Source organism: Acinonyx jubatus, chromosome X, assembly GCF_027475565.1.
Source record: "Acinonyx jubatus isolate Ajub_Pintada_27869175 chromosome X, VMU_Ajub_asm_v1.0, whole genome shotgun sequence".
NCBI classification, from domain to species: domain Eukaryota; kingdom Metazoa; phylum Chordata; class Mammalia; order Carnivora; family Felidae; genus Acinonyx; species Acinonyx jubatus.
The window spans coordinates 48,157,084-48,181,729 of NC_069389.1; the positions used below are offsets into that span (position 1 = coordinate 48,157,084).

A 24,646-nucleotide genomic window follows, 5' to 3' on the forward strand; every position below is an offset into this window, starting at 1 on the left:
CAAAATACAAGGATAAAGAGAAAATTCTGAAAGCAGCAAGGGATAAACGTGCCCTCACATATAAAGGGAGACCTATAAGACTCGTGACTGATCTCTCTTTGAAACTTGGCAGGCCAGAAAGAATTGGCACGAGATCTTCAGTGTGCTAAACATAAAAAATATGCAGCCGAGAATCCTCTATCCAGCAAGTCTGTCGTTTAGAACAGAATCAGAGATAAAGGTTTTCCCAAACAAACAAACAAAAACTGAAGGAATTCATCACCAGTAAACCAGCCCTACAAGAGATCCTAATGGGGATCCTGTGAGACAAACTACCAGAGACATCATTACAAGCATGAAACCTACAGACATAACAATGACTCCAAACCCATATCTTTCTATAATAACATTGAATGTAAATGGACTAAATGCGCCAACCAAAAGGCATAGGTATCAGAATGGATAAAAACACAAGACCCATCCATTTGCTGTCTACAAGAGACTCATTTTAGACCTGAGGACACTTTCAGATCGAAAGTGGGGGGATGGAGAACTATCTATCATGCTACTGGAAGTCAAAAGAAAGCTGGAGTCGCCATACTTATATCAGACAAACTAGACTTTATTTTTTTAATTTTTTTTATTTCTTTATTTTTCTTAAATTTTTTTTAATGTTTATTTATTTTTGAGACAGAGACAGAGAATGAACGGGGGAGGGGCAGAGAGAGAGGGAGACATAGAATCGGAAGCAGGCTCCAGGTTCTGAGCCATCACCCAGAGCCCAACACGGGGCTCGAACTCACGGACCGTGAGATTGTGACCTGAGCTGAAGTCAGACGCTTAACCGACCGAGCCACCCAGGCGCCCCAAACTAGACTTTAAATTAAAGGTTGTAACAAGAGATGAAGAAGGGCATTATATAATAATTACAGGGTCTATCCATAAGGAAGAGCTAACAATTATAAATGTCTATGCAGCAAATACGGAAGTCCCCAAATATATAAAACAATTAATCACAACATAAGCACCCTTATTGATAGTAATGTGGTAATTGCAGGGGACTTTAATACACCACTTACAACAATGGATAGATCATCTAGACACAGGATCAAGAAAGAAACAAGGGCCCTGAATGATACATTGGATCAGATGGACTTGACAGATATATTTAGAACTCTGCATCCCTAAGCAACAGAATATACTTTCTTCTCGAGTGCACATAGAACATCCTCCAAGATAGATCACTTACTGGGTCACAAAACAGCCCTTCCTAAGTATACAAGAATTGAGATCATACCATGCATACTTTCAGACCACAATGCTATGAAGCTTGAAATCAACCACAGGAAGAAGTCTGGAAAACCTCCAAAAGCAATAGGTTAAAGAACACCCTATTAAAGAATGAATGGGTCAACCAGGCAATTAGAGAAGAAATTAAAAAATATATGGAAACAAACAAAAATGAAAATACAACAATCCAAAGGCTTTGGGATGCAGCAAAGACAGTCCTGAGAGGAAAATACATTGCAACCCAGGCCTATCTCAAGAAACAAGAAAAATCCCAAATACAAAATCTAACAGCATGCCTAAAGGAAAAAGAAGCAGAGCAGCAGAGACATCCCAAACCCAGCAGAAGAAGAGAAGTAATAAAGATCAGAGCAGAAATAAACAATATAGAATCTTACAAAACTGTAGAGCAGATCAATGAAACCAAGAGTTGGTTTTTTGAAACAATAAACAAAATTGATAAACCTCTAGCCAGGCTTCTCAAAAAGAAAAGGGAGATGACGCACATATATAAAATTATGGATGAAAGTGGAATTATTACAACCAATCCCTCAGAAATACAAGTAATTATCAGGGAATACTGTCAAAAATTATATGCCAACAAACTGGACAACCTGGAAAAATGTACAATTTCCTAAGCACCCACACACTTCCAAAAGTTGAACAGAAAGAAATAGAACACTTGAACAGACCCATAACCAGTGAATAAATTGAGTCAGTTATCAAAAATCTCCCAACAAATAAGAGTCCAGGACAAGTTGGCTTCCCAGGGGAATTCTACCAGACATTTAAAGCAGAAGTAATACCTATCCTTCTCAAACTATTCCAAAAGTTATAAAGGTAAGGAAAACTTCCAGATTCATTCTATGAAGCCAGCATTACTCTGATTCCTAAACCAAACAGAGACCCGGCAAAAAAAGAGAACTACAGGCCAATATCCCTGATGAATATGGTTGCAAAAATGCTCAATAAGATACTACCAAATCGAATGCAACACCATATAAAAAGAATTATCCACCATGATCCAGTGGGATTCATTCCTGGGTTGTAGGGCTGGTTCAACATTTGCAAATCAATCAATGTGATACATGACATTAATAAAAGAAAAGATAAGAACCATATGATCCGTCAATCGATGCAGAAAAAGCATTTGACAAAATTCAGCATCCTTTCTTAATAAAACCCCCCGAGAAAGTTGGGATAGAAGGAACATACTTAAACATCATAAAAACCATTTATGAAAAGCCCACAGCTAACGTCATCCTCAATGGGGAAAAACTGAGAGCTTTCTCCCTGAGATCAGGGACACGACACGGATGTCCACTCTCACCGCTGTTGTTTAACATAGGTTGGAAGCCCTACCATCAGAAATCGGACAACAAAAGGAAATCAAAGGCATCAAAATTGGCAAGGATGAAGTTAAGCTTTCCCTTTTTGCATATGACATGTTATTATACATGGAAAACCCGATAGAGTCCATCAAAAGTCTGTTAGAACTGATACATGAACTCAGCAAAGTCACAGGATACAGAATCAATGTACAGAAATCAGTTGTATTCTTATACACTAATAGTGAAGCAACAGAAAGACAAATGAAGAAACTGATCCCATTCACAATTGTACCAAGAAGCATAAATACCTAGGAATAAACCTAACCAAAGATGTAAAAGATATGTATGCTGAAAAGGATAGAAAGCTTATGAAGGAAATTGAAGAAGATATAAAGAAATGGAAAAACATTCCGTACTCATGGATTGGAAGAATAAATATTGTTAAGATGTCAATACTCCCCAAAGCTATCTATACATTCAATGCAATCCCAATCAAAATTGCACCAGCATTCTTCTCAAAGCTATAACAAGCAATTCTAAAATTTGTATGGAACCACAAAAGGCCGTAAATAGCCAAAATAATTTTGAAGAAGAAGACCAAAGCAGGAGGCATGAAAACCCAGACTTTAGCCTCTACTGCAAAGCTGTACTCATCAAGACAGCATGGTATTGGCACAAAAACAGACACATAGACCAATGGCATAGAATAGAAACCCCAGAAGTAGACCCACAAAAGTATGGCCAAGGAATTTTGACAAAGCAGGAAAGAATATCCAATGGAAAAAAGACAGTCTCTTGCTGGGAGAACTGGACAGCAACAGGCAGAAGGATGAAACTAGACCACTTTCTTACAGCATTCACAAAAACAAACTCAAAATGGATAAAGGACCTGAATGGGAGACAGGAAGCCATCAAAACTCTAGAGGAGAAAGCAGGAAAAAACCTCTCTGACCTCAGCCACAGCAATTTCTTACTTGACACGTCCTCAAAGGTAAGGGAATTAATAGGAAAATGAACTATTGGAACCTCATGAAGATAAAAAGCTTTTGCACAGCAAAGGAAACAATGAACAAAACTAAAAGGCAACCAACGGAATGGGGAAAAAATATTTGCAAATGACATATTGGACAAAGGACTAGTATCCAAAATCTATAAAGAACTCACCCAACTCCACACCCAAAAAACAAATAATCCAGTGTAGAAATGGGCAGAAAACATGAATAGACACTTCTCTAAAGAAGACATCCAGATGGCCAACAGGCACATGAAAAGATGCTCAACGTCGCTCCTCATCAGGGAAATACAAATCAAAACCACACTCACATTTCACCTCATGCCAGTCAGAGTGGCTAAAATAAATCAGGAGACTCTAGATGCTGGAGAGGATGTGGAGAAACGGGAACCCTCTTGCACTGTTGGTGAGAATGTAAACTGGTGCAGCCGTTCTGGAAAATAGTGTGGAGGTTCCTCAAAATATGAAAAATAGATCTACCCTATGACCTAGCTATAGCACTGTTAGGAATTTACTCAAGGGATACAGAGATGCTGATGCATAGGGGCACATGTACCGCAATGTTTATAGCAGCACTCTCAACAATAGCCAAATTATGGAAAGAGCCTAAATGTCCATCAACTGATGAATGGATAAAGAAATTGTGGTTTGTATACACAATGGAATACTACACAATTGGAATGAAATCTGGCCTTTTGTAGCAATGTGGATGGAACTGAAGAGTGTGATGCTAAGTGAAAAAATTCATACAGAGAAAAACAGATACCATATATTTCCACTCTTATGTGGATCCTGAGAAGCTTAACAGAAGTCCATGGGGGAGAGGAAGGAAAAAAAAAGAGTTTTGAGAGGGAGGGAGCCAAAACATAAGAGACTGTCAAAAACTGAGAACAAACTGAGGATTGATGGGGGGTGGGAAGGAGGGGAGGGTGGGTGATTGGTATTGAGGAGGGCACTTGTTGGGATGAAAACTGGGTGTTGTATGGAAACCAATTTGACAATAATTTCATATTTAAAAGAATGAGTATTTTATTTGTTTCTTTTGCTCATTACAATATCATAAACACCTGTGCCTAGAAGACTGCCTGGCAGAACACCCACCTAAGGAAAGTATTTGCAACATAAAGATCAAAGAATTGAATTCAAAGGCAATTGGGGTGAAATTAAGCCAAAAACAGGGCTAGGTATTTTCCCATGGATCTATCTACAAAACTATGAATTCAAATGTCTCCAGGGGACAACTCGGATTTTTATTAGAGTGAAGCAGGCCAACTAGGTGGATGCCCAAGCTGAAACAGCATTCAGAGCCTAGAATGGGCTGAGCCCTTCCTCAGACCCAGCTGCTTGTATCCTTGTTCGAATATGGGTCCTCATCTGCAGCTTATTTTTTTAAGGTACATCATAAATATGGACTTTTTAAATGTGAAATCTCCCAAATGTCTAAGTAGCTAATTTCAAAATAGGACATAAATAACCAGGATCAAACAAAACATTACAGCTGGCTGAAATTGGCCCATGTACGTGTTTGCTAGAGTAAAATGTGTGATGTATAAAAGAAAACTGAAGCCTGCTATGGTGAGATGGGTTTACTTTGGTAATTCTTCAGGCAAATAACTTCAGGTCATGTTGGGTTACACCTGCTTTTGATTTGTGGAAGCTCTCTGCCTCCCCCTCGATTTCCTATGCATGAAGGTGAGGAAGCCTAGGCAATGGGGTCACCTTAACTCTTTCTTTGAGGGCAGGGGTATATTTTAGTGGAGTGTAGGGTGGGGAAACCAGAGAAAAGGTTTTGAAGGGAACTTCCTCAGCAGTACTGGGAATGGCATGGGGGAGAAAAAGAGAAAGACACAGACCCATGTGTTAGGACACAGTATCTTGGAGGAATTTTATTGGGATTATTGCACCCTCTGCCCACCAACACCACCCCTCTGTGTGGCATTATACAGTTGAGTATTTCGTTATACAAAATCACCGCTTGTAGCCCAATAGCTCCATGCCATTCATTTCACCTGGAAACAGAACCAAACAAACTTCCATCATAGCTTTCTTGTGTGCTTGGTGTGGGCAAGACTGGCCAAGGACTACCTGTGAAAGGTCAGCAGCCACCTTATTTATAGGGGTATAGTCTTGAATGGGGCTTTTGGGGGCAGCAGACATCTACTTGGAAGATCACTGATTGCTGCCACCTGTGGTTTCAGGAAGCTGCTGACAGAAATATGGACTGTCAAGTATTTCTCATGCCCTGGAGAGAAACATCAGGCTCAGTCATCTGATGCGCCTCTTGTGTAGGGAGGCAAGGCACAGTGCAGTAGGAGAAAGAAGAGTGACGAGATTGCTGTAACTCGGTTCTTCAAGGTTTTATTCTTCTGCATAAAATACTTTCCAAATGCAAGGTGGCACATCTTTAAGTTCTGAGTGCCCCATCAATCCATTCCTCACAATAATTGTTTATCCTGAAGGGGCAATGAACCAGGACCTTCAGGTCCAAGATTTACTGCACCTGGGTCCTGTGGGAAATGTGAGGAGTCAACCCACAGCCCCGTGTTCATGGGGTGCCATGTTAAATGTGTATAGGCTGAGGGTTGGGCTTCTGCTGAGCAGTTGTGGCATAAAATCCCTGGAATAAGAAAAGCTTTTTAGGTATATAGTTCACTCCTGCTTAAGTCTTGACTCATCCCTGTCAAAATGCCATTCTAGGGAACTTCCAACCCATTTGGCTTCTTTGACAGCTGTCACATCCTCTCTGCACAGAGCCAGGGAAGGCAATGTGGCTACTGCCAGAAGTACAACTTTTTCCTGGGCCTTCCCATGTCTCGTGGGCCCCATTCCTCACACCTCCTTTTCTGTATTCACACTTACTCTGGCAGTCTTTCCGCTTGGAATTCTGTCTTCCTCAGTGTTCCTCCCCTTATGGCTCCTTATTCATGCAGACCCTTTGAGTACCCTCCAGATTCCTGCCAAATACCTCTTCCCGCTCCCCCTCCACCTTGCTCTAGACCTTGCTCTAAGTTACGTTGAGCCCCTCTCTACTCAAGGCATTCTGTTTGTTTTCCTCTAAGCCCCAAGATCTCATTCTCTGTTATTCTCCACCCCCTCCCAGTTGTGTGCCTCTCTCTCTTAGGCCATCCCTCCCCCAGGGAGCCTCTCCATTTCTGGCCCTGCCCCACCTCTTCCTAGGCAGTCACCTCCCCTTCTCCCTCCCTCTACAGCCCATCTTTAGTTCCTTCTCCTCCCCCCTCTCTAGACCAGACCAGCTAAGTCCTATTCCATTTTTAGATGACTGATTATGATACTAGCTGAACTTTATTCACAGCCTGCATTTACAGCTGTCCCTTCCTTTCATGACCCATCCACCAAACACACCCAATCTTTTCAACATGACAAAGTCCTTACACACAGCATGTCATGTCCACATAAATTTGTATTTTCAAAAAAAAAAAACAAACAACAGTTATGCTGGCAAAGATGTTGAATTAACAGGGACCCTTAAGCTTTCAATACACTGAAAAGCAACATTGTTTTGCACGTCTACAAAGTATACATTTGTTCTCACAAATGTGGCAAAGTTTACCCTAACAGTTAGGACTTTTTCACCAAATCATAGACATAGATATGGAAATCATCATCAAACTTGATGAAATACACAGAGGGTTTGGCTTCCACTTGGTGAATGACCTTGCCTGTCCTTTTGGAGCCATCTTCTTTGGTATATTCCACATGTTTACCTATGAGGCCATCTATAACTCCTTCTGGCTCCCTCTCTGCTGGAGGAGACTCACTGGACTCTGGCATGATACGGAGGTCTCCTTCTCTGTAATCATCTAGAAGCTGGTACATGTATAAGACAGGATCCTTCTCATAGGTAATATAAAACCAGGCTTTCATGATAGGTGCTTGGGCTAAGACCATTCCCCTCCATTCATCTTTGGAACCATGCTCACCCTCAAACATATGTTCCACAGCTTTCCCAATTATGGTATTTGCAAGGCACACATCTGTGACTCGAGAACATGGCACCTTATCAGGAAGGATTTTAAGCTTTAAAATCCTTTCATCTCTGTGAAGTTCCAGTCCATAGACACAGTCAATTCCATCATATTTGACCAGGTAAAGAGAGGGATTGATAGGCACCTGATCCAGAACGGTTCCTTTCCACTGCGAGATGGGCTCATTGCCTTCTTTCCATCCATGTGAAATTCTGCAGCCCACTATGTTCCTTCGGAGCTGTGATGAAGGTCTGCCCCTCTGCTTCTTTTGACAGGTCTTTTTCTTCTTCATATTTGCAGATCCAATGTGGTGATCATCAGTTTCCCTGGTTTGCTGATCTGCAGCTGCCTTTTTGTGAAGGGTCTTCATGCCTGCAGAAGGAGGAAAGGGGCTAGGGAGACATATTTCGTGTATTATAGTGTGAGATTTTTTCCCTTTGTATTTCAAACTTCTTGGGCACCAGGTACATTCAGCCCAAATCATTCTAATGTGTCCAGCTGGAATACTGGATATCAAAAGACTATTGCATGTTTGTCTTCAGTGCCCTCCCTCCAGGCTTCTTAGGCTGTGCTGCAGCATTAGAGAGGCGGTGAATGTTGTGGTCCTGGTGGTTGAGGCCCCAGATAGAGGGAGCAGGCTCTTTTGCATAATGCCTGATCCTCTGTTGCCATCCTAGGACCCCCACACCAAACACGGCTATTCACCATTTCTTAGCCTCCACCTCATTACTCCATTTCTACTAATGTCACTCTGCCTGCCCCCTGCCCATGGCCATCTATTCTTAATACCTTTTGTCTCCCATCCTCATGCCTTCTGCCTGGTGTTCACCTCTCCTTCATGTCTCTTTCTGGTCATCCCCATTTTCCTGTTGAGCGCCTATAACAAACGTCTTTTCATGCCTGGCTACCTTTGTACATCATCCAGGTGCTCTTCAATTCCCCCAAACACACACACACACACACACACACACACACACACACACAAACACACACACACACAGTCCCCAAATCACCCTTTTTAGTCTCCCTCATAACTCATCAGAATACCGACCCCAATTTTCTTGCTGGACACCCACCAACCCCAATCCTCCGGTTTTCTAGTCCAGTGCCCACCTCCCCACGTCCGGGGATCACGGGCCTCACGTGCCCAAATGGGACACCTTGCTGCGCTGCCTCCGCTGTGAACCTGCGGCGAAAGAGGATCAGCAGAGGATGAGGTGAGTGCTTGCAGGAGCTGAGAGGGGAGGATCCGTAGGCAAGAAGGTATCTTGGAGCGCTGTGAGGAAGGCGGAGATGGAGGCGGTCTCCCCAGCACTCGGCTCATGGGTTCTCAGTCTCACTGTTGGCGGCAGCAGCACTGCCACATCTGGCTCCCACCAGACACAGCCCCCGCCGCAGTCTCCTCCCTCTTCCCGTAGCGCAGCTTCCTGCCAGGAGAGAGGCCTCCCCTTCCTGCCAAACACCGCGCTCCCCCACCCCATCCCCAAGTCTCACAACAACCGCTGCCCTAGGCCTGGGAGGCTCTCCTTGGCTCCCAGCCCCGCCCCTTTCCAAAGCAAGGAGCCTCCGGGACCACAACCCCTCCCTCCCTTGGCACCCACTCTTCAGGTCGGGGAAGCTCCCAGTCTCCTCCCCACAGCCCACACCTCAGTGCCCTTGCCCCATCTGCTTTCTATCCTCGAGGAATCTGCCTTTTCTTTTCCCCATGCCCATCTAGAGTTATTATCTATAATACAGAAACCTTCCTTTCCTGTCATTAAAAGCAATTTGAAGTAGGAGGAGAGAAAAGCACCTCAGTCTGCCATCTTGACCAAATCTCGAGATAACCCAGACTTTACATCTTGAGGATTTTTTTTCCTTCTTTTTTACTTTTTCCTCTCTTTTAAAATTCTTCCACTGATTGCAAAAGAATTGCATGCACAGTGTGGACATTGTGTAAAATTCAGAAAATTCATCTGAATAAAATAATCCACTTCTTACTCCCCAAGGCTTGCAGCAAAATATTAACACTTTATATCCTTCAGCCTTTTTCTAATCTCCTAGTAATCTGGGATTAGTTTGCCAAATCAGTCATTAAAAATTATTTTTACAATCATTTTTTATGACATTTGAAAATACAGTATATATAGCAATACTAGAAATACTAAACACTCTCAGCTCAAAATTAACTTTACTTATTTTTATTGAAGCCTTTAAAAGTAGAAATAAGCTATAATATAATATAATACATATTATATTATGTTATATAATTATATAATTATATATTATATATATAATATAATAAAATATAATTCTCTTTTTTCTTTAGCCCAAATTCTATTCATTTCTCCCTCTCTAATGCTTACAATCATCATTCAATTTTTGTATATTCTAACGATCTTTAGATGTATATAGATTTAAATATACTATATATTATACTATACTATATATGGTATATGCTATATATGGTATATAAGATATAAAATATGTAATAAATATGGTATATACACTTGTGAATGGGTATTGTGCATTTTCTATATCTTATTTATTTATTATAGTTTTTTTAATTTTTTTTTTTTTATTTTTGAGAGAGAGAGAGAGAGAGGAAGCAAGCAGAGGAAGCACAGAGACAAAGACATAGAAACCGAAGCAGGCTCCAGGCTCCAGGCTCCTAGCTCTCAGCACAAAGCCTGAGGCGGATCTCCAACCCACAAACTGTGAGATCTGACCTGAGCTGAAGTCAGAAGCTTAACGGACTGAGCCACCCAGGGGCCCCAGTATCATATTTATTATTTTATTATTTTTTTAAATATGAAAATTATTGTCAAATTGGTTTCCATACAACACCCAGTGCTCATCCCAACAGGTGCCCTCCTCAATGCCCATCACCCACTTTCCCCTTCTTCCCACCCCCAACCAACCCTCAGTTTATTCTCAGTTTTTAAGAGTCTCATATTTATTTTTAAAATGTACTGTGGGGAGAAAAATAATAGTTCTCTTTCAATGGCTCACACATGACATTTCTTGGAAATGGTTCTGGATCATTATAAACCAGGTGTATATACTATACAACTCATAAGATTTATGATGTCTCTATACTTTATAAAACTAACCAATTCTGTACTTAGTTACAACCTTATCTGGCACTTCTTTTTTTTTAATTATATAAATCCACTCTATAGATATTCAAGAAATATGTTCTTTTTTTCTTAATGATTACACTGTCAGCAAGTCTGACATAAAACTCTGATATGTCTCATAATCTAACTTAGCTGAGCTTTATTTTAAACATAAGTTTTATCAAACATATGTTATTTTTCTGCAGCTTGTTTTGTTAATCAATATTTATTTTTTAAAATTCATGTTATATCTCTAACATTCTTTGTTACCTTTAAACTCTATCGCAGAATATACATGTATGATGATATATAAAAACTGCTTATAAAGTTTTCCAAAGTAGCTTTATTATTTTGCTTTCCTACCAGCATTGTACAGGAGTTCTATTTGCTCTGAATCCTCCTCAGCATTTGGTATTGTAAGAATTTTTATTTTAGCCACACTCATTGGTGTGCACTGACAAGTTGCGCTAGGGTCTTAATTTGTATTTTCTTAATGATTAATGATGCTGAACATCTTTTCATAAGCATATTTGTCATCTGTATAATTTATTTGTTAAATTGTTTTTTCTGAACATTTGTCTTTAAAAAATAATTTATTTTTTAATGTTTATTTATTTTTTTAATGTTTATTTATTTTTGAGAGAGGAAGAGTGAGCATGAGCAGGGGAGGGGCAGAGAGAGGTGGGGACAGAGGATCCAAAGCAGTCTCTGTGCTAACAGCAGAGAACCGAACACAGGGCTTGATCCCATGAACCATGACCTGAGCCTAAGTTGGATGCTTAATTGACTGAGCCACCTAGGAGCCCTTAAAAAACTGGGTCTGGGTTTTCTTATTGTAGAGTTTTGAGGATTTTATTTTTGTGATTTGTAAATATTTTTTCTCCCTGCCTGTGTTTTGTACTTGCAGACTTTTTACTGTGTTCTTCACAAAACAAGTTTTTAATTGTGATAAAGTGCAATTTTTTTTTTCTGTGCTTTGGTTCTATATCTAAAACTCTTAGCAAAACCAGTGTAGATTTTCTCTAATGCTTTCTCCTCTAAATTTTAGAGTTTTACACTTTACATTAGGTCTATGACCCATTTTGAGTTAGCTTTTGTTTAAGATATGAGGTATATGCTGAGATTTGTTTCTTTGCATATAGTTGCCTAGTTTTCTGATACCATTTGTTGAAGACTACCCTTTCTTCATTGAATTGCCTTTGCCCTTTGTCTAAAATCAGCTGACTACATTTTGACTCTATTTTTGCCCTTTCTGTGTTATTCCACTGAACAAGTTGTCTAGTCACCAACTCCCACTATTTTTCCCCCAGCTTTATTGACACATGATTGACAAAAATATAGTATATATTTAGGTTGTACCACATGATTTTTAAAAGGTGTGAAATGTGGTATTTTAATATACCTATACATGGTGAAAGAATTACTGCAATCAAGTCAGTTAATACATTCATCACCTCACATAAATTATTTTTTATTTTTGGCCATAACCCACTTTCTTAATTACAGAGCTTTAGAATAAGTCTAGAAATTAGATAGTGTGAATTTTCCAATGTTATTCTGTTTTTTTCTCTTTTAATATACTTACTTGGCTCTTCTATTAACTTTGACTTCATGTACAAATTTTATTTTATTTTATTTCTTAATGTTTATTTTTGAGGGAGAGATAGAGAGGGAGAGAGACAGAGTGTGAGTGCGGGAGGGGCGGCGGGGGAGGGAGAGACACAGAATCCGAAGCAGGCTCCAGGCTCCTAGCTATTGGCACAGAGCCCAACATGGGGCTTGAACACATGAACTGTGAGATCATGACCTGAAGCGAAGTCAGACGCTTAACTGACTGAGCCATCCAGGCGCCCCAATCTCATATACAAATTTTAGATTAAGCTTGTTGATATCTAAAAGAAAAACAAAACAACACAACACAACACAAAACAAAACAAAAAACTCTTGGTAGATTTTTTTTCAGTCTGTAAATCAAACTGGGAAGTATCGATGTCCAACATTATTAGTATTCTAATTAATCATCACGTGATATCTCTCCATTTACTTAGGTTTTTTATTTCTTTCATCAGTGTTTTGTATTTTTCTGAACACAGATTCCTGCACATATTTTGCTATATTTATTCTTAAGTACTGAATTTTTTGGTGCTAATATGAATGTAATTTTCAGATAATCTCATATTCCAATTGCTTAATATCAGTATATACAAATGTCATTAACTGTTTTATATTGGCTCTATATCCTACAAAGTTGTTAAACTCACATTAATTTTAGGAGTTTTTTGGAATATACTTTGAGATTTTATACATAGACAATCATGGTCTGTGAACAGAAAGAATTTTCTTTTAAAGTTTTATTTATTACAAGCATGTAGGCCTTTTTGAGGGGTCTTCTATAATCAATTTCCCTTTTTTCTCTTTTGGTTTTATTGCTATTATTTATGTGAGTAAAAAATATCTTAAATATGTCTTGATATAATTATGGCTTTTAAGACAGCACTTTATAAAATGCACATTATATACATGTGAACTATGGCATTGGAAAGAATTTCAGAACTGTGGTGTTATCTCTATCTTCAGCCACTTTCCAGTTATATTCAGTTATAGTTGGAGCTGATGACAATGGAACAGTTAGAACTTTTCCTTCCTTCAAGGCAAAATCACCTGACTTAGGAAGCATAAGGTCCCTATAGAGACCCACCCTATGGTAAGAATTTGATCTCTCTTGGGCTATTTCCTCTTACTACTATCACCTAGCAGAACTACCATGAGATAAAGTTATAGTCATCCAGCTGTCAATCCAGAACCTTCTTCAAGAAACAAGGCAAGAAACGGGCCCCTGGGTGGCTCAATTTGTTAAGCATCCAACTCTTGATTTCAGCTCAGGTCATGATCTCATGGTTTGAGTTTGAACTCTGCATCAGGCTCTGTGCTGACAGCACGGAGCCTGTTTGGGATTCTCTCCCTCTCTCTGTCTCTCTCTGTCTCTCTCTCTCTCTCTCTCTCTCTCTCTCTCTTTCTCAAAATAAATAAACTTAAAAAAGATAAACAAGGCAAGAATTTGGGGGATCCAAGAGCTCTCAAGCAGTATCTCTAGCTTCAGATTTTTTCTCTGCTTCTTTTATCATCATCATCGTCATCGTCATCGTCATCATCATCATTTTCCTCATCCCACCATCATTATTGCCTTTATTTCTTATCCCCACTTCTCTCTGTGTCTCTGCACTTTTCTTTTCTTTTCTTTTCTTTTCTTTTCTTTTCTTTTCTTTTCTTTTCTTTTCTTTTCTTTTCTTTTCTTTCCCCCCTCTCATTGGCCTGGTTTGGACTTCCAGTATGATGCTGAAATGTGGAGGTGAGAAGGGTCATTCTTGCTATTTTTAAAGATTCAGTCTTTTACCATTAAGTATGATGTTAGTTGTAGATTATTTATGGATGTCTTTTATCACATTAAGGAAGTTCCATTCCATTTGTTGTTCACTGAAAGTTTTTTTTTTAATTGCAAATACATGTTTAATTTTGTCAAGTGCTTTTCCTCCACTTATTGAGATAATAATATAATTTTTATTTTCTTGTTTGTAAGGAGAATTGATTTCATTGATTCTTATAACAACTTTATTGAGATATAATACATATACTATAAAATTAACCTTTTAAAATCATACAATTCAGTGGCTGTTAGTATTTTACAATATTGGGCAACCATAACCACACTTGGTTTAAGAAAATTTCCATTTCCCCAAAAAGAAACTTTGTGCCGATTTGCAGTCACTGCCTATTTCTCTGCAGAGCCCAAAGACGTAGGCACCCACAAATCTATTTTCTGTGTCTATAGGTTTGCATATTCTAATCAATTTATATGGATGAATCATACAGTACGTGATATTTTGTGTCTGGCTCCTTTCATTTAGCAAGATTTTTTTCAAGGTTCATCCATTTTGGAGCCTGTATCACTTATCACTTAATTTATTTCCAAATAAGTATCCATTGTATAGAAATCCCATACTATTTATTTATTTATTTATTTTTTAACGTTTATTTATTTTTGAGACAGAGAGAGACAGAGCATGAACAGGGGAGGGTCAGAGAGAGAGAGGGAGACACAGAATCCAAAACAGACTCCAGGCTCTGAGCTGTCAGCACAAAGCCCGATGCGGGGCTCGAACTCACGGACCGTGAGATCATGACCTGAGCCAAAGTCGGACGCTTAACCGACTGAGCCACCCAGGCGCCCCATATTTATTTATTCATCAGCTGATAGACATTTGCTTTGTTTCTACCTTTTGGCTGTTGTGAATAGCATTGCTATGAATATTTGCATACCAGTATTTATGTAGATACAATGTGTTCATTTCTCTTGAATATACACCTAGGAGAGTCCTATAGTAACCTAATGTTTAACATTTCAAGGAACTGCCACACTCTTTTCCAAAGAGGTTGAACTATTGTTTATTCCCATCAGGAGTATGTGAGGGTCCCAATTTCCTCTATATACTAACACTTGTTATTACTTATCATTTTATTAATGACTGATGATGTTTATCATTTTTTCCTGCACTTACTGACTACTTGTATTTCTTCTTTGGAGAAACATCTATTCAAATAATTTGCCCATTTTTAATTATATTTTCCTTTTTTGACATAAGATTTTTAATGTTCTCAACCTAAAAACCAACTGAGAAAGAGGCACTACTGATGTCTTCATTCTTCTCTCATTTTCAAAAAGGTCCTTCCTGTGAACAATTAATCAGATCCTGCCTGATGTTGTGGTCCTATCAGTTCCAGCTGTAACTGTTGAGCAGCTTCCCATAAACCACCTTTGAGATTTTTTGCCATTCTTCAGGGAGTACTTCACATCATAAATTATTAGAAATAAATAATTGAAGGATCTCAAAGAAGTCTAGTTCTTCTTCAGGCAAGTTAGAGTTGGTCAAGATTTTGATTAGATAGCCAAAATCATAACCACCATAACCACTGTGAAATTATAACCATTTGACCCCATTGCAGAGGACCACTCCCGATGTCATAAGAAGTTCTGTGAAGTAATGGGTCTCAATTCCTTCCTCACGTTTTTAAAAATGGATACCAGATGTTTTTAGTATCACTATAGAGTCCTGGGAATACATGTACTCCATCAAATTAAATTTAAAATTAAACTACCAAGTTGAAGTTGTTGGAGGGTATTCTCTTTGCTCATTCATAAATGTCAGTTCTAGCCAACTTATATTTAAGAAGTCTACATTATATTACAAGAGTTGGTACTGATAGTCAGCCTTCCTCCTAAATTCTTGCAGCCACACCCAGAAAATCAGTGTCCACAGCAACGCAATTATATTTTCAGATAACTGAATGAATTTTCTTCATCTCTTCATACAGGTTGCAAGCCCAAACTTCACAAATTATTTGGTTACGATCTACAGTTACTGCTGGCATAGTGAGAGAAGTAGTCTAGATGTCAAGCATCAAAATGTTACACTTGATTGAAGATTTGTTTGTTTCATAAAACACTTTATTTTTTAATTTTTGTACTTATGCCCTTGATCTGGCACTCCTCTTCCTCCTCCTCACCATAGAGACAACAACCATCTGTAGTGTAGGTGGCAGTAGCTGAGGCAGGAGCAGGTGCTCCAAAGACACTTCATGCCCAAGAATTGGGAAAGGGGGTGCTGGCCTACACAACACGATGCTGTATCCTTGCCTCTTGCACCCATATTTTTCTTTTTTTCCTTTATTTTATTTTTATTTAATTATTTTATTTATTTATTTATTTTAATATAATTTATTATCAAGTTAGCTAACATACAGTGTATACAGTGTGCTTTTTACTTCAGGGTAGATTCCCATGATTCATTGCTTACATACAACACCCAGTTTTCATCCCAACAAGTGCCCTCCTCAATATCTATCACCCATTTTCCCCTCTCCCCCATCCCCCATCAATCCTCAGTTTGTTCTCAGTTTTTAAGAGTCTCTTATGTTTTGGCTCCCTCCCTCTCTAACCTCTTTTTTTTTTTCTTCCTTTCCCCCCACGGACTTCTGTTAAGCTTCTCAGGATCCACATAAGAGTGAAAACATATGGTATCTGTTTTTCTCTGTATGATTTATTTCACTTAGCATAACACTCTCCACTTTCATCCACGTTGCTACAAAAGGCGAGATTTCATTCTTTCCAATTGCCACGTACTATTCCATTGTGTATAGAAACCACAATGTCTTCATCCGTTCATCAGTTGATAGACATTTAGGCCTTTCCATAATTTGGCTATTGCTGAACGTGCTGCCATAAACATTGGGGTACAAGTGCCCCTATGCATCAGCACCCCTGTATCCCTTGAGTAAATTCCTAACAGTGCTATTGCTGGGTCATAGGGTAGATCTATTTTCAATTTTTGGAGGAACTTCCACACTGTTTTCCAGAGCAGCTGCACCAGTTTACATTCCCACCAACAGTGCAAGAGGGTTCCCGTTTCCCCACATCCTCTACAGCATCTATAGTCTCCTGATTTGTTCATTTTAGCCACTCTGAATGGCGTGAGGTGAAATCTGAGTGTGGTTTTCATTTGTATTTCCCTGATGAGGAGTGATGTTTCCTTTTATTATTGAATTACAAGTATTCTATATATTCTGTACATAAGCCCCTTATCAGATACATGATTTGCAAATATGTTCCCTCATGTTTTTCTTTATTGGAAGTTATTTTTGAACACAATTTTTAAAGTATTTTTAAATGTTTATTTCATTTTTGAGAGAGAGAGATGGGAAAGGGCAGAGAGAGAGGGACACACAGAATGTGAAGCAGGCTTCAGGATTGGAGCTGTCACTACAGAGCCTGATGTGGGGCTCAATCTCAGGAACTGTGAGATCATGACCTGAGCTGAAGTCAGACGCTTAACCGACTGAGCCACCCAGGCCTTCTAAGGCAGAAAGTTTTTAAATTCTGTGGAATTTTAATCTATTTTTTGTTGCTTGTGGTTTTTTTAAATATATATATATTATTATTATTTTTTATCTTACAGAGAGAGTGTGAGCAAACAGAGGAGGGACAGAAGGAGAAAGAGAGAGATTATTCCAAGCAGAATCCCATGCTAAGCATGGAGCCTGATATGGGGCTCTGTCTCACAACCATGAGATCATGACTTGAACTGACATCAAGAGTTAGATGCTTAACTGACTAAGCCACCCAGGCGCCCCACTTGTGTTTTTTTAAATGAATTTTCTATCGTTTAATTCACTAGAGAAAAATGGAATCCCTAAAACAAAATTCCTCTCCCTTTGGCAAAATTAAATCTGAAAGGATTTATAGTCCACTTTTCTCACTGTCCTCATTTCTTATTTTGTTCACTCTCATTAGGAATTGTTTCACTCACAGAGTTGCAATTCCTTTGTTCACAGCTCTGGCCTGGAACATTTTCCACTGAGATGGGTGAAGCTTCCTCAAACCCATCTATAATTGGGCTAACCCAACCGATTTGTCTCTCTGCTCTGGTTTTCTGAAGTTCATAATAATCAGGAGAACATACAAGTATGTCAATGGATCTTACACCCACAAAATGCAAACTAATGCCAATCCATGACATCAGCTTTTTTCCAACCAAAGTTATACCTCTAGATCTCAGCATTTGGTATAATCCAGACCACATTAGTGTTGGCAGTCAAAGAACCTAGCATAGACTTAATGTTTTCTTGGGAAACGGGAGTAGGCGAAGGAAATAGTAGAGGGAAAATCAAAGAGGTGTTTCATATACTTCCTTTTCTATGAGACAATTGTTTTTATGAGATGATCACATTCCTTTTTACACCATTTTTTATTTAAATTAAAGTTGGTTAACATACAGTATGTTTCAGGTATACAATTTAGTGTTTCAACACTTACATACAATACCAGATGATCATCACACACAAAAAAATGCCCTCTTTAATCTCCTTGTCCACCTCCTGTCAAGTAACCATGAATTTATTCTCTATAGTTAGGTATCACTTTCTTGGTTTCCTTCTCTTTCCGCCCCACTATGTTCATTTGTTTTTTTTCCTTAAATTCCACATATGAGTGGAATCATATGGTATTTGTCTTTCTCTGACTCACCTAGTTCTATTAGCTTAATACTCTCTAGCCCTATTTACAGCAATGAAAATTGCAAGATTTCATTCTTTTATGGCTGAGTAATATCCCATCACACACACACACACACACACACACACACACACACACACCACATTCTTTATTCATTCATCAGTCAGTGGACACTTGGGTTCTTTCTATAATTTGTTTAATAAAGATAATGCTGCTATAAACATCAGGGTGAATGTATCTCTTCAAATCAGTATTCTTGTATATTTTGGATAAATACCTAGTAGCACAATTGCTGGATAATAGGGTAGTTCTCTTTTTAACTTTTTGAGGAATCTCCATGCTGTTTTCCAGAGTGGCTGCACCCATTTGTATTCCATCAACAGTGTAAGAGGTTTCCTCTTCCTCTGCTTTCTTGCCAATACCTGTTGTTTCCTGTTGTTAATTTGAGCTATCCTTACCGGTGTGAGGTGATATCTCATTGTAGTTTTGACTTCCATTTCCCTGATTATGAGTGAAGTTTTAGCATCTTTCCATGTGTCTGTTGGCCATCTGTATGTCTTCTTTGGAAAAGTTTCTATTCATGTCTTCTGTCCATTTTTAAATTGGATTATTGCTTTTTTGGGTGGTGCGTTTTATAAGTTCTTTATATATTTTATGAAATTAAACCTTTATCAGATATATCATTTGCACAAATCTTCTCTGGCTCCAAAGGTTGACTTTTAGTATTGTTGATTGTTTCCTTCACTTTGCAGAAATTTCTTATCTTGATGAAGTACCAAATATTTATTTTTGCTTTTGTTTCCTTTGACTCCGGAGACATGTCTAGTAAGAAGTTCCTATGGTCAATGTCAAAGACATTATGGCCTGTGATCTCCTCTAGGATTTTCTTATCTTTCATGCTTTCTTATCTCACATTTAGGTCTTTAATACATTATGAATTTATTTTTGTGTGAGACAGTGGACCAGTTTTATAATTTTTCATGCTGCTGTTCAGTTTTATCACCCCCATTTATTGAAGAGACTGTTTTTCCCCCATTGGATATTCTTTCTTTGTTGAAGATTAATTGATCATGTATAGGAGGGTTCACTTCTGGATTTTAAATATGTACCATGTATCTATGTGTCTATATTTGTACCAGTACCATACTGTCTTGGTCACAACAGTTTTGTAATATTACTTGCAGTCTGATTTGTGATGCTTCCAGCTTTCCTTTCCTTTCTCAAGATTGCTTTGGCTATTCAGGGTCTTTTGTGTATTCATACAAATTGTAAGATTGTTTGTTCTAGCTCTGTGAAAACTGCTGATGTGTAGATTGCTTTGGGTAATATAAGCATTTTAATAATATTTGTTCTTCCAATCCATGAACATGGAATGTTTTTCCATTTCATTGTGTCATCTTCAATTTCTTTCAGCGGTGTTTTATAGTTTTATTCATACAGATATTTTACCTCTTTGGTTAGGTTTATTCCTAGGTATCTTACTGTTTTTGGTGCAATTGTAAATGGTGTTGATTACTTAGTTTCTCTTTCTGTTGCTTCATTGTTAGTGTATAGAAATGCAACAAATGTTGGCACCTTCATTTGGGTACCTGAAAATTTACTGAATTTGTCTATCAATTCTAGCCATTTTTTGGTGGAGTGTTTAGTGATTTCTGTATAGAGTATCATGTCATCTGCAAACAGTGAGAAGTAGAATTCGTCCTTGCTGATTTGTATTTCTTTTTCTTTGTGTTGTCTGATTGCTGTGGCTAGGACTTCCATTACTATGTTAAATAACAGTGGTGAGAGTGGACCGTCTCTCTCTTCTGACCTTAGAGGAAATTCTCTGTTTTCCATATTGACAACGATGTTAGCTGTGGAGTTTTTATACATGGCCTTTATGATGTTGAGGTATGCTCTCTCTATTCCTACTTTGTTGAGATTTTTTACCATGAAAGGATGTTGTACATTGTCAAATGCTCTTTCTGCATCTATTAAAAGGTCATTTGGTTCTTATCATTTATTTTATTAACGTGGTGTATCACATTGGTTGTATTTGCAAACCATGCTTGCATTCCAGGAATAACTACCATTTGATCGTGGTGAATAATTCCTTTAATGTACTGTTGGATTCGACTTGTTAGAATCTTAGTGAGAATTTTTGCATCCAGGTTCATCAGGGATATAGGCCTGTAATTCTCCTTTTTAGTGGGGTCTTTGGATTTGGAACCAAGGTAATTCTGGCCTTGTAAAATGAGTTTGGATGTTTTCTTTACATTTTTGTTTTTGAGAAAAATACCTATTTTGTGGGTTTTTTTTTTTGTAAATTACTGATAGAATTCCCCTGTGAAGCCATGTGGCATTGGACTTTATTTATTGGGAGATTTTTGTTTACAGACTTAATTTCCTTGGTGGTTAAGGGTCTGTTCAAGTTTTCTATATATGCCTGTTTCAGTTTTGGTAGTTTGTATGTTTCTAAGAATTTACGCACTTCTTCCAGATTGTCCAATATGTTGGCATTTAGTTTTTCATAGTTTTCTTATAATTCTTTGTATTTGTATGGTGTTGGTTGTGATCTCTCCTCTTTCAGGTGTGATTTTATTTATTTTGTCCTCACCCTTTTCTTTTTTATAAGTCTGGCCAGGGGTTTATCAATTTTATTAATTCTTTCAAAGAACCAGCTCTTAGTTTATTTTATCTGTTCTACTGGTTTTTTTTTGTTTGTTTGTTTCTATGTCATTTATTTCTTCCCCAATCCTTATTATTTTCATTCTCCTTGCTTTAGGATTTCTTTGCTGATCCTTTCATATCTCTTTTAGATATAAGGTTAGGTTGTGCATTTGAACCTTTTCTTACTTCTTGATGTAGACCTGCATTGCTATATACTTTCCTCTTAGGACCACCTTTGCTTCATTGCAAAGGTTCTCACCTGACATGTTTTCATTTTTATTTGGCCTATATATTTTTTAAATCTCTTCCTAAATTTGTTGGTTAACCCATGAATTCTTTAGTAGGATATTCTTTAACCACCACGCATTTGTCATATTTCCTATTTTATTCTTGTGTTACATTTCAAGTTTTATTCCATTTTGGTCTGAAAATATGCATGGTATGATCTCAATATTTTAGTCCTTATGAGGGCTGATTCATAACCCAGTATGTGATCTATTCTGGAGAATGTTCCATGTGCACTTTAAAAAATGTGTATTCATCATTATGATGAAATGTTGTGAATATATATTGGAAGTCCATAGAGTTACTTGTGTCAACCAAAGCCATTGTATCCTTGATGATTTTCTGCTTAGATGATCTATCCATTAATGTAAATAGAGTGTTAAAGCTCCTTACTATTATTATCACTGAGTTTTTATGTTTGTTATTAATTGATTTATATATTTGGGTTCTTCCATGTCAGGGACATAAATATTTATAATTGTTAGTTCTTGTTGATAAACATCTTTAATATGATATAGTGCAGTTTAACTCTTGTTAGTCTTTGGTGTAAAATCTAGTTTATCTGATATAGGTATGGCTACTCCAGCTTTCTTTCGATGTCCATCAGTGTGATAGATGGTTCTCCATCCCCTCACATTCAATCTGGCAGTGTGTTTAAGTCTAAAATGAGTCTCTTGTAGACAGCATATACTTGGGTATTGTTTTTCAATCCATTCTGATACCCTATGTCTTCTTGTTGGAGCATTTGTTCCGTTTACATTTATAGTAATTGTTATTAGATACTAATTTAGTGTCAGTTTATTATCTACAAAGGCATTGTTTCTTCAGATTTTCTGTGTTCCTTTCTAGTTTTTCTCACTTGTGGTCTTTTCTTTCCACTTAAAGAATCCCCTTTAATATTTCTCATAGAGGTGTTTTGTAGTCATGAAATCTTTAGTATTTTTTTTTTTTTTTGGTCTGGGAATTTTTTTTATTTTTTTTATTTTTTTCTACTTTTTTTTACTAATGTAGTTTTATTTATTTTTTTATTTTTTTGATATAATTTACTGTCAAATTGGTTTCCATACAGCATCCAGTGCGTATCAAAACAGCTGCCCTCCTCAACGCCCATCACCCACTTTCCCCTCTCCCCTACACCCATCAACCCTCACTTTGTTCTCAGTATTTAAAAGTCTCTTATGGTTTGCCTCCTTCCCTCTCTCTAAATTTTTTTCAGCCCCTTCCCATCCCCCATGGTGTTCTGTTAAGTTTCTCAATATCCACATATGAGTGAAAACATATGGTATCTGTCTTTCTCTGCCTGACTTATTTCACTTAGCATAATACTCTCCAGTTCCATCCATGTTGCTACAAAAGGCCAGATTCCATTCTTTCTCATTTCCAGGTAGTATTCTATTGTATATATAGAAACCACATCTTCTTTATCCATTCATCAGTTGATGGCCATTTAGGCTCTTTCCATAATTTGGCTATTGTTGAAAGTGCTGTTATAAACATTGGGGTAGAAGGGCTCCTATACATCAGCATTCCTGTATTCTTGGGAAAATTCCTAGCAGTGCTATTGCTGGGTCACAGGGTAGATCTATTTTTAATTTTTGGAGGAACTTCCACACTGTTTTCCAGAGTGGATGCACCAGTTTGGATTCCCACCAACAGTGCAAGAGGGTTCCTGTTTCTCCACATCCTCTCCAGCATCTATAGTCTCCTGATTTGTTCATGTTAGCCACTCTGACTGGTGTGAGGTGATATCTCAGTGTGGTTTGATTTGTGTTTACTTGATGAGGAGTGATGTTGAGCATCTTTTCATGTGCCTGTTGGCCATCTGGATGTCTTCTTTAGAGAAGTGTCTATTCATGACTTCTGCCAATTTATTCACTGGATTATTTGTTTTTCAGGTGTGGAGTTTGGTGAGTTCTTTATATATTTTGGATACTAGCCCTTTATCTGATATGCCATTTGCAAATATCTTTCCCCATTCCTTCGGTTGCCTTTTAGTTTTGTTGATTGTTTCCTTTGCAGTGCAGAAGCTTTTTATCTTCATGAGGTCCCAATAATTCATTTTTGTTTTTAATTTCCTTGCCTGTGGAGATGTGTCGAGTAAGAGATTGCTGCGACTGAGGTCAGAGAGGTTTTTTCCTGCTTTTTCCTCTAGGGTTTTGATGGTTTCTTCGCTCACATTCAGGTTCTTTATCCATTTTGAGTTATCTTTGTGAATGGTGTAAGAAAGTGGTCTAGTTTCATTCTTCTGCATGTTACTGTCTTTTTCTCCCAGCACCATTTGTTAAAGAGACTGTCTTTTTTCCATTGGATGTTCTTTCCTGCTTTGTCAAAGATGAGTTGGCCATACGTTTGTGGGTCTAGTTCTGGGGTTTCTATTCTATTCCATTGGTCTATGTGTCTGTTTTTGTGCCAATACCATGCTGTCTTGATGATGACAGCTTTGTAGTAGAGGCTAAAGTCTGGGATTGTGATGCCTCCTGCTTTGGTCTTCTTCTTCTTCAAACTTACTTTGGCTATTCGGGGCCTTTTGTGGTTCCACATGAATTTTAGGAATGCTTGTTCTAGTTTCGAGAAGAATGCTGGTGCAATTTTGATTGGGATTGCATTGAATGTGTAGATAGCTTTGGGTAGTATTGACATTTTGACAATATTCATTCTTCCAATCCATGAGCAGGAAATGTCTTTCCATTTCTTTAAATCTTCTTCAATTACCTTCATAAGCTTTCTATAGTTTTCAGCATACAGATCCTTTACATCTTTGGTTAGATTTATTCCTAGGTATTTTATGCTTCTTGGTGCAATTGTGAATGGGATCAGTTTCTTTATTTGTCTTTCTGTTGCTTCATTGTTAGTGTATAAGAATGCAACTGATTTCTGTACATTGACTTTGTATCCTGCAACTTTGCTGAATTCATGGATCAGTTCTAGCAGACTTTTGGTGGAGTCTATCGGAT

The 24,646-nt window shown here is 38.0% G+C and overlaps 1 protein-coding gene and 1 pseudogene across 3 annotated transcripts; both read right to left on the bottom strand.

The window, feature by feature from the left end:
- Positions 1-7,012: 7,012 nt before the first annotated feature.
- On the bottom strand, positions 7,013-9,125 carry LOC106981842 (spindlin-2). 3 transcript variants are annotated; one of them, XM_015080010.3, is made up of 2 exons: positions 8,672-9,125; positions 7,013-7,987 (listed from the first exon to the last, which is right to left on the bottom strand). In XM_015080010.3, the coding sequence occupies exons 1-2, from the start codon at positions 8,917-8,919 to the stop codon at positions 7,189-7,191; spliced, it is 1,047 nt and encodes a 348-aa protein (XP_014935496.1). In that variant the 5' UTR covers positions 8,920-9,125; the 3' UTR covers positions 7,013-7,188. The 3 variants fall into 3 exon arrangements, with proteins under 3 accessions (XP_014935496.1, XP_014935501.1, XP_014935500.1); XM_015080015.3 differs by having other exon boundaries at positions 8,709-8,830; XM_015080014.3 differs by having other exon boundaries at positions 8,647-8,813.
- A 6,263-nt stretch (positions 9,126-15,388) lies between these two features.
- Positions 15,389-16,397, bottom strand: LOC106981838 (CCR4-NOT transcription complex subunit 7-like; annotated as a pseudogene).
- Positions 16,398-24,646: the final 8,249 nt, after the last annotated feature.

Bases quoted from the DNA above. Each gene is read 5' to 3' on its own strand.
- LOC106981842 (XM_015080010.3), bottom strand. From the start codon at position 8,919: ATGAGCCGAGTGCTGGGGAGACCGCCTCCATCTCCGCCTTCCTCACAG. The intron at 7,988-8,671 runs GTGGGTGTCCAG...ATGTCTCCCTAG, and splicing joins AAACCGGAGGATTGGGGTTG to CCCCTTTCCTCCTTCTGCAG.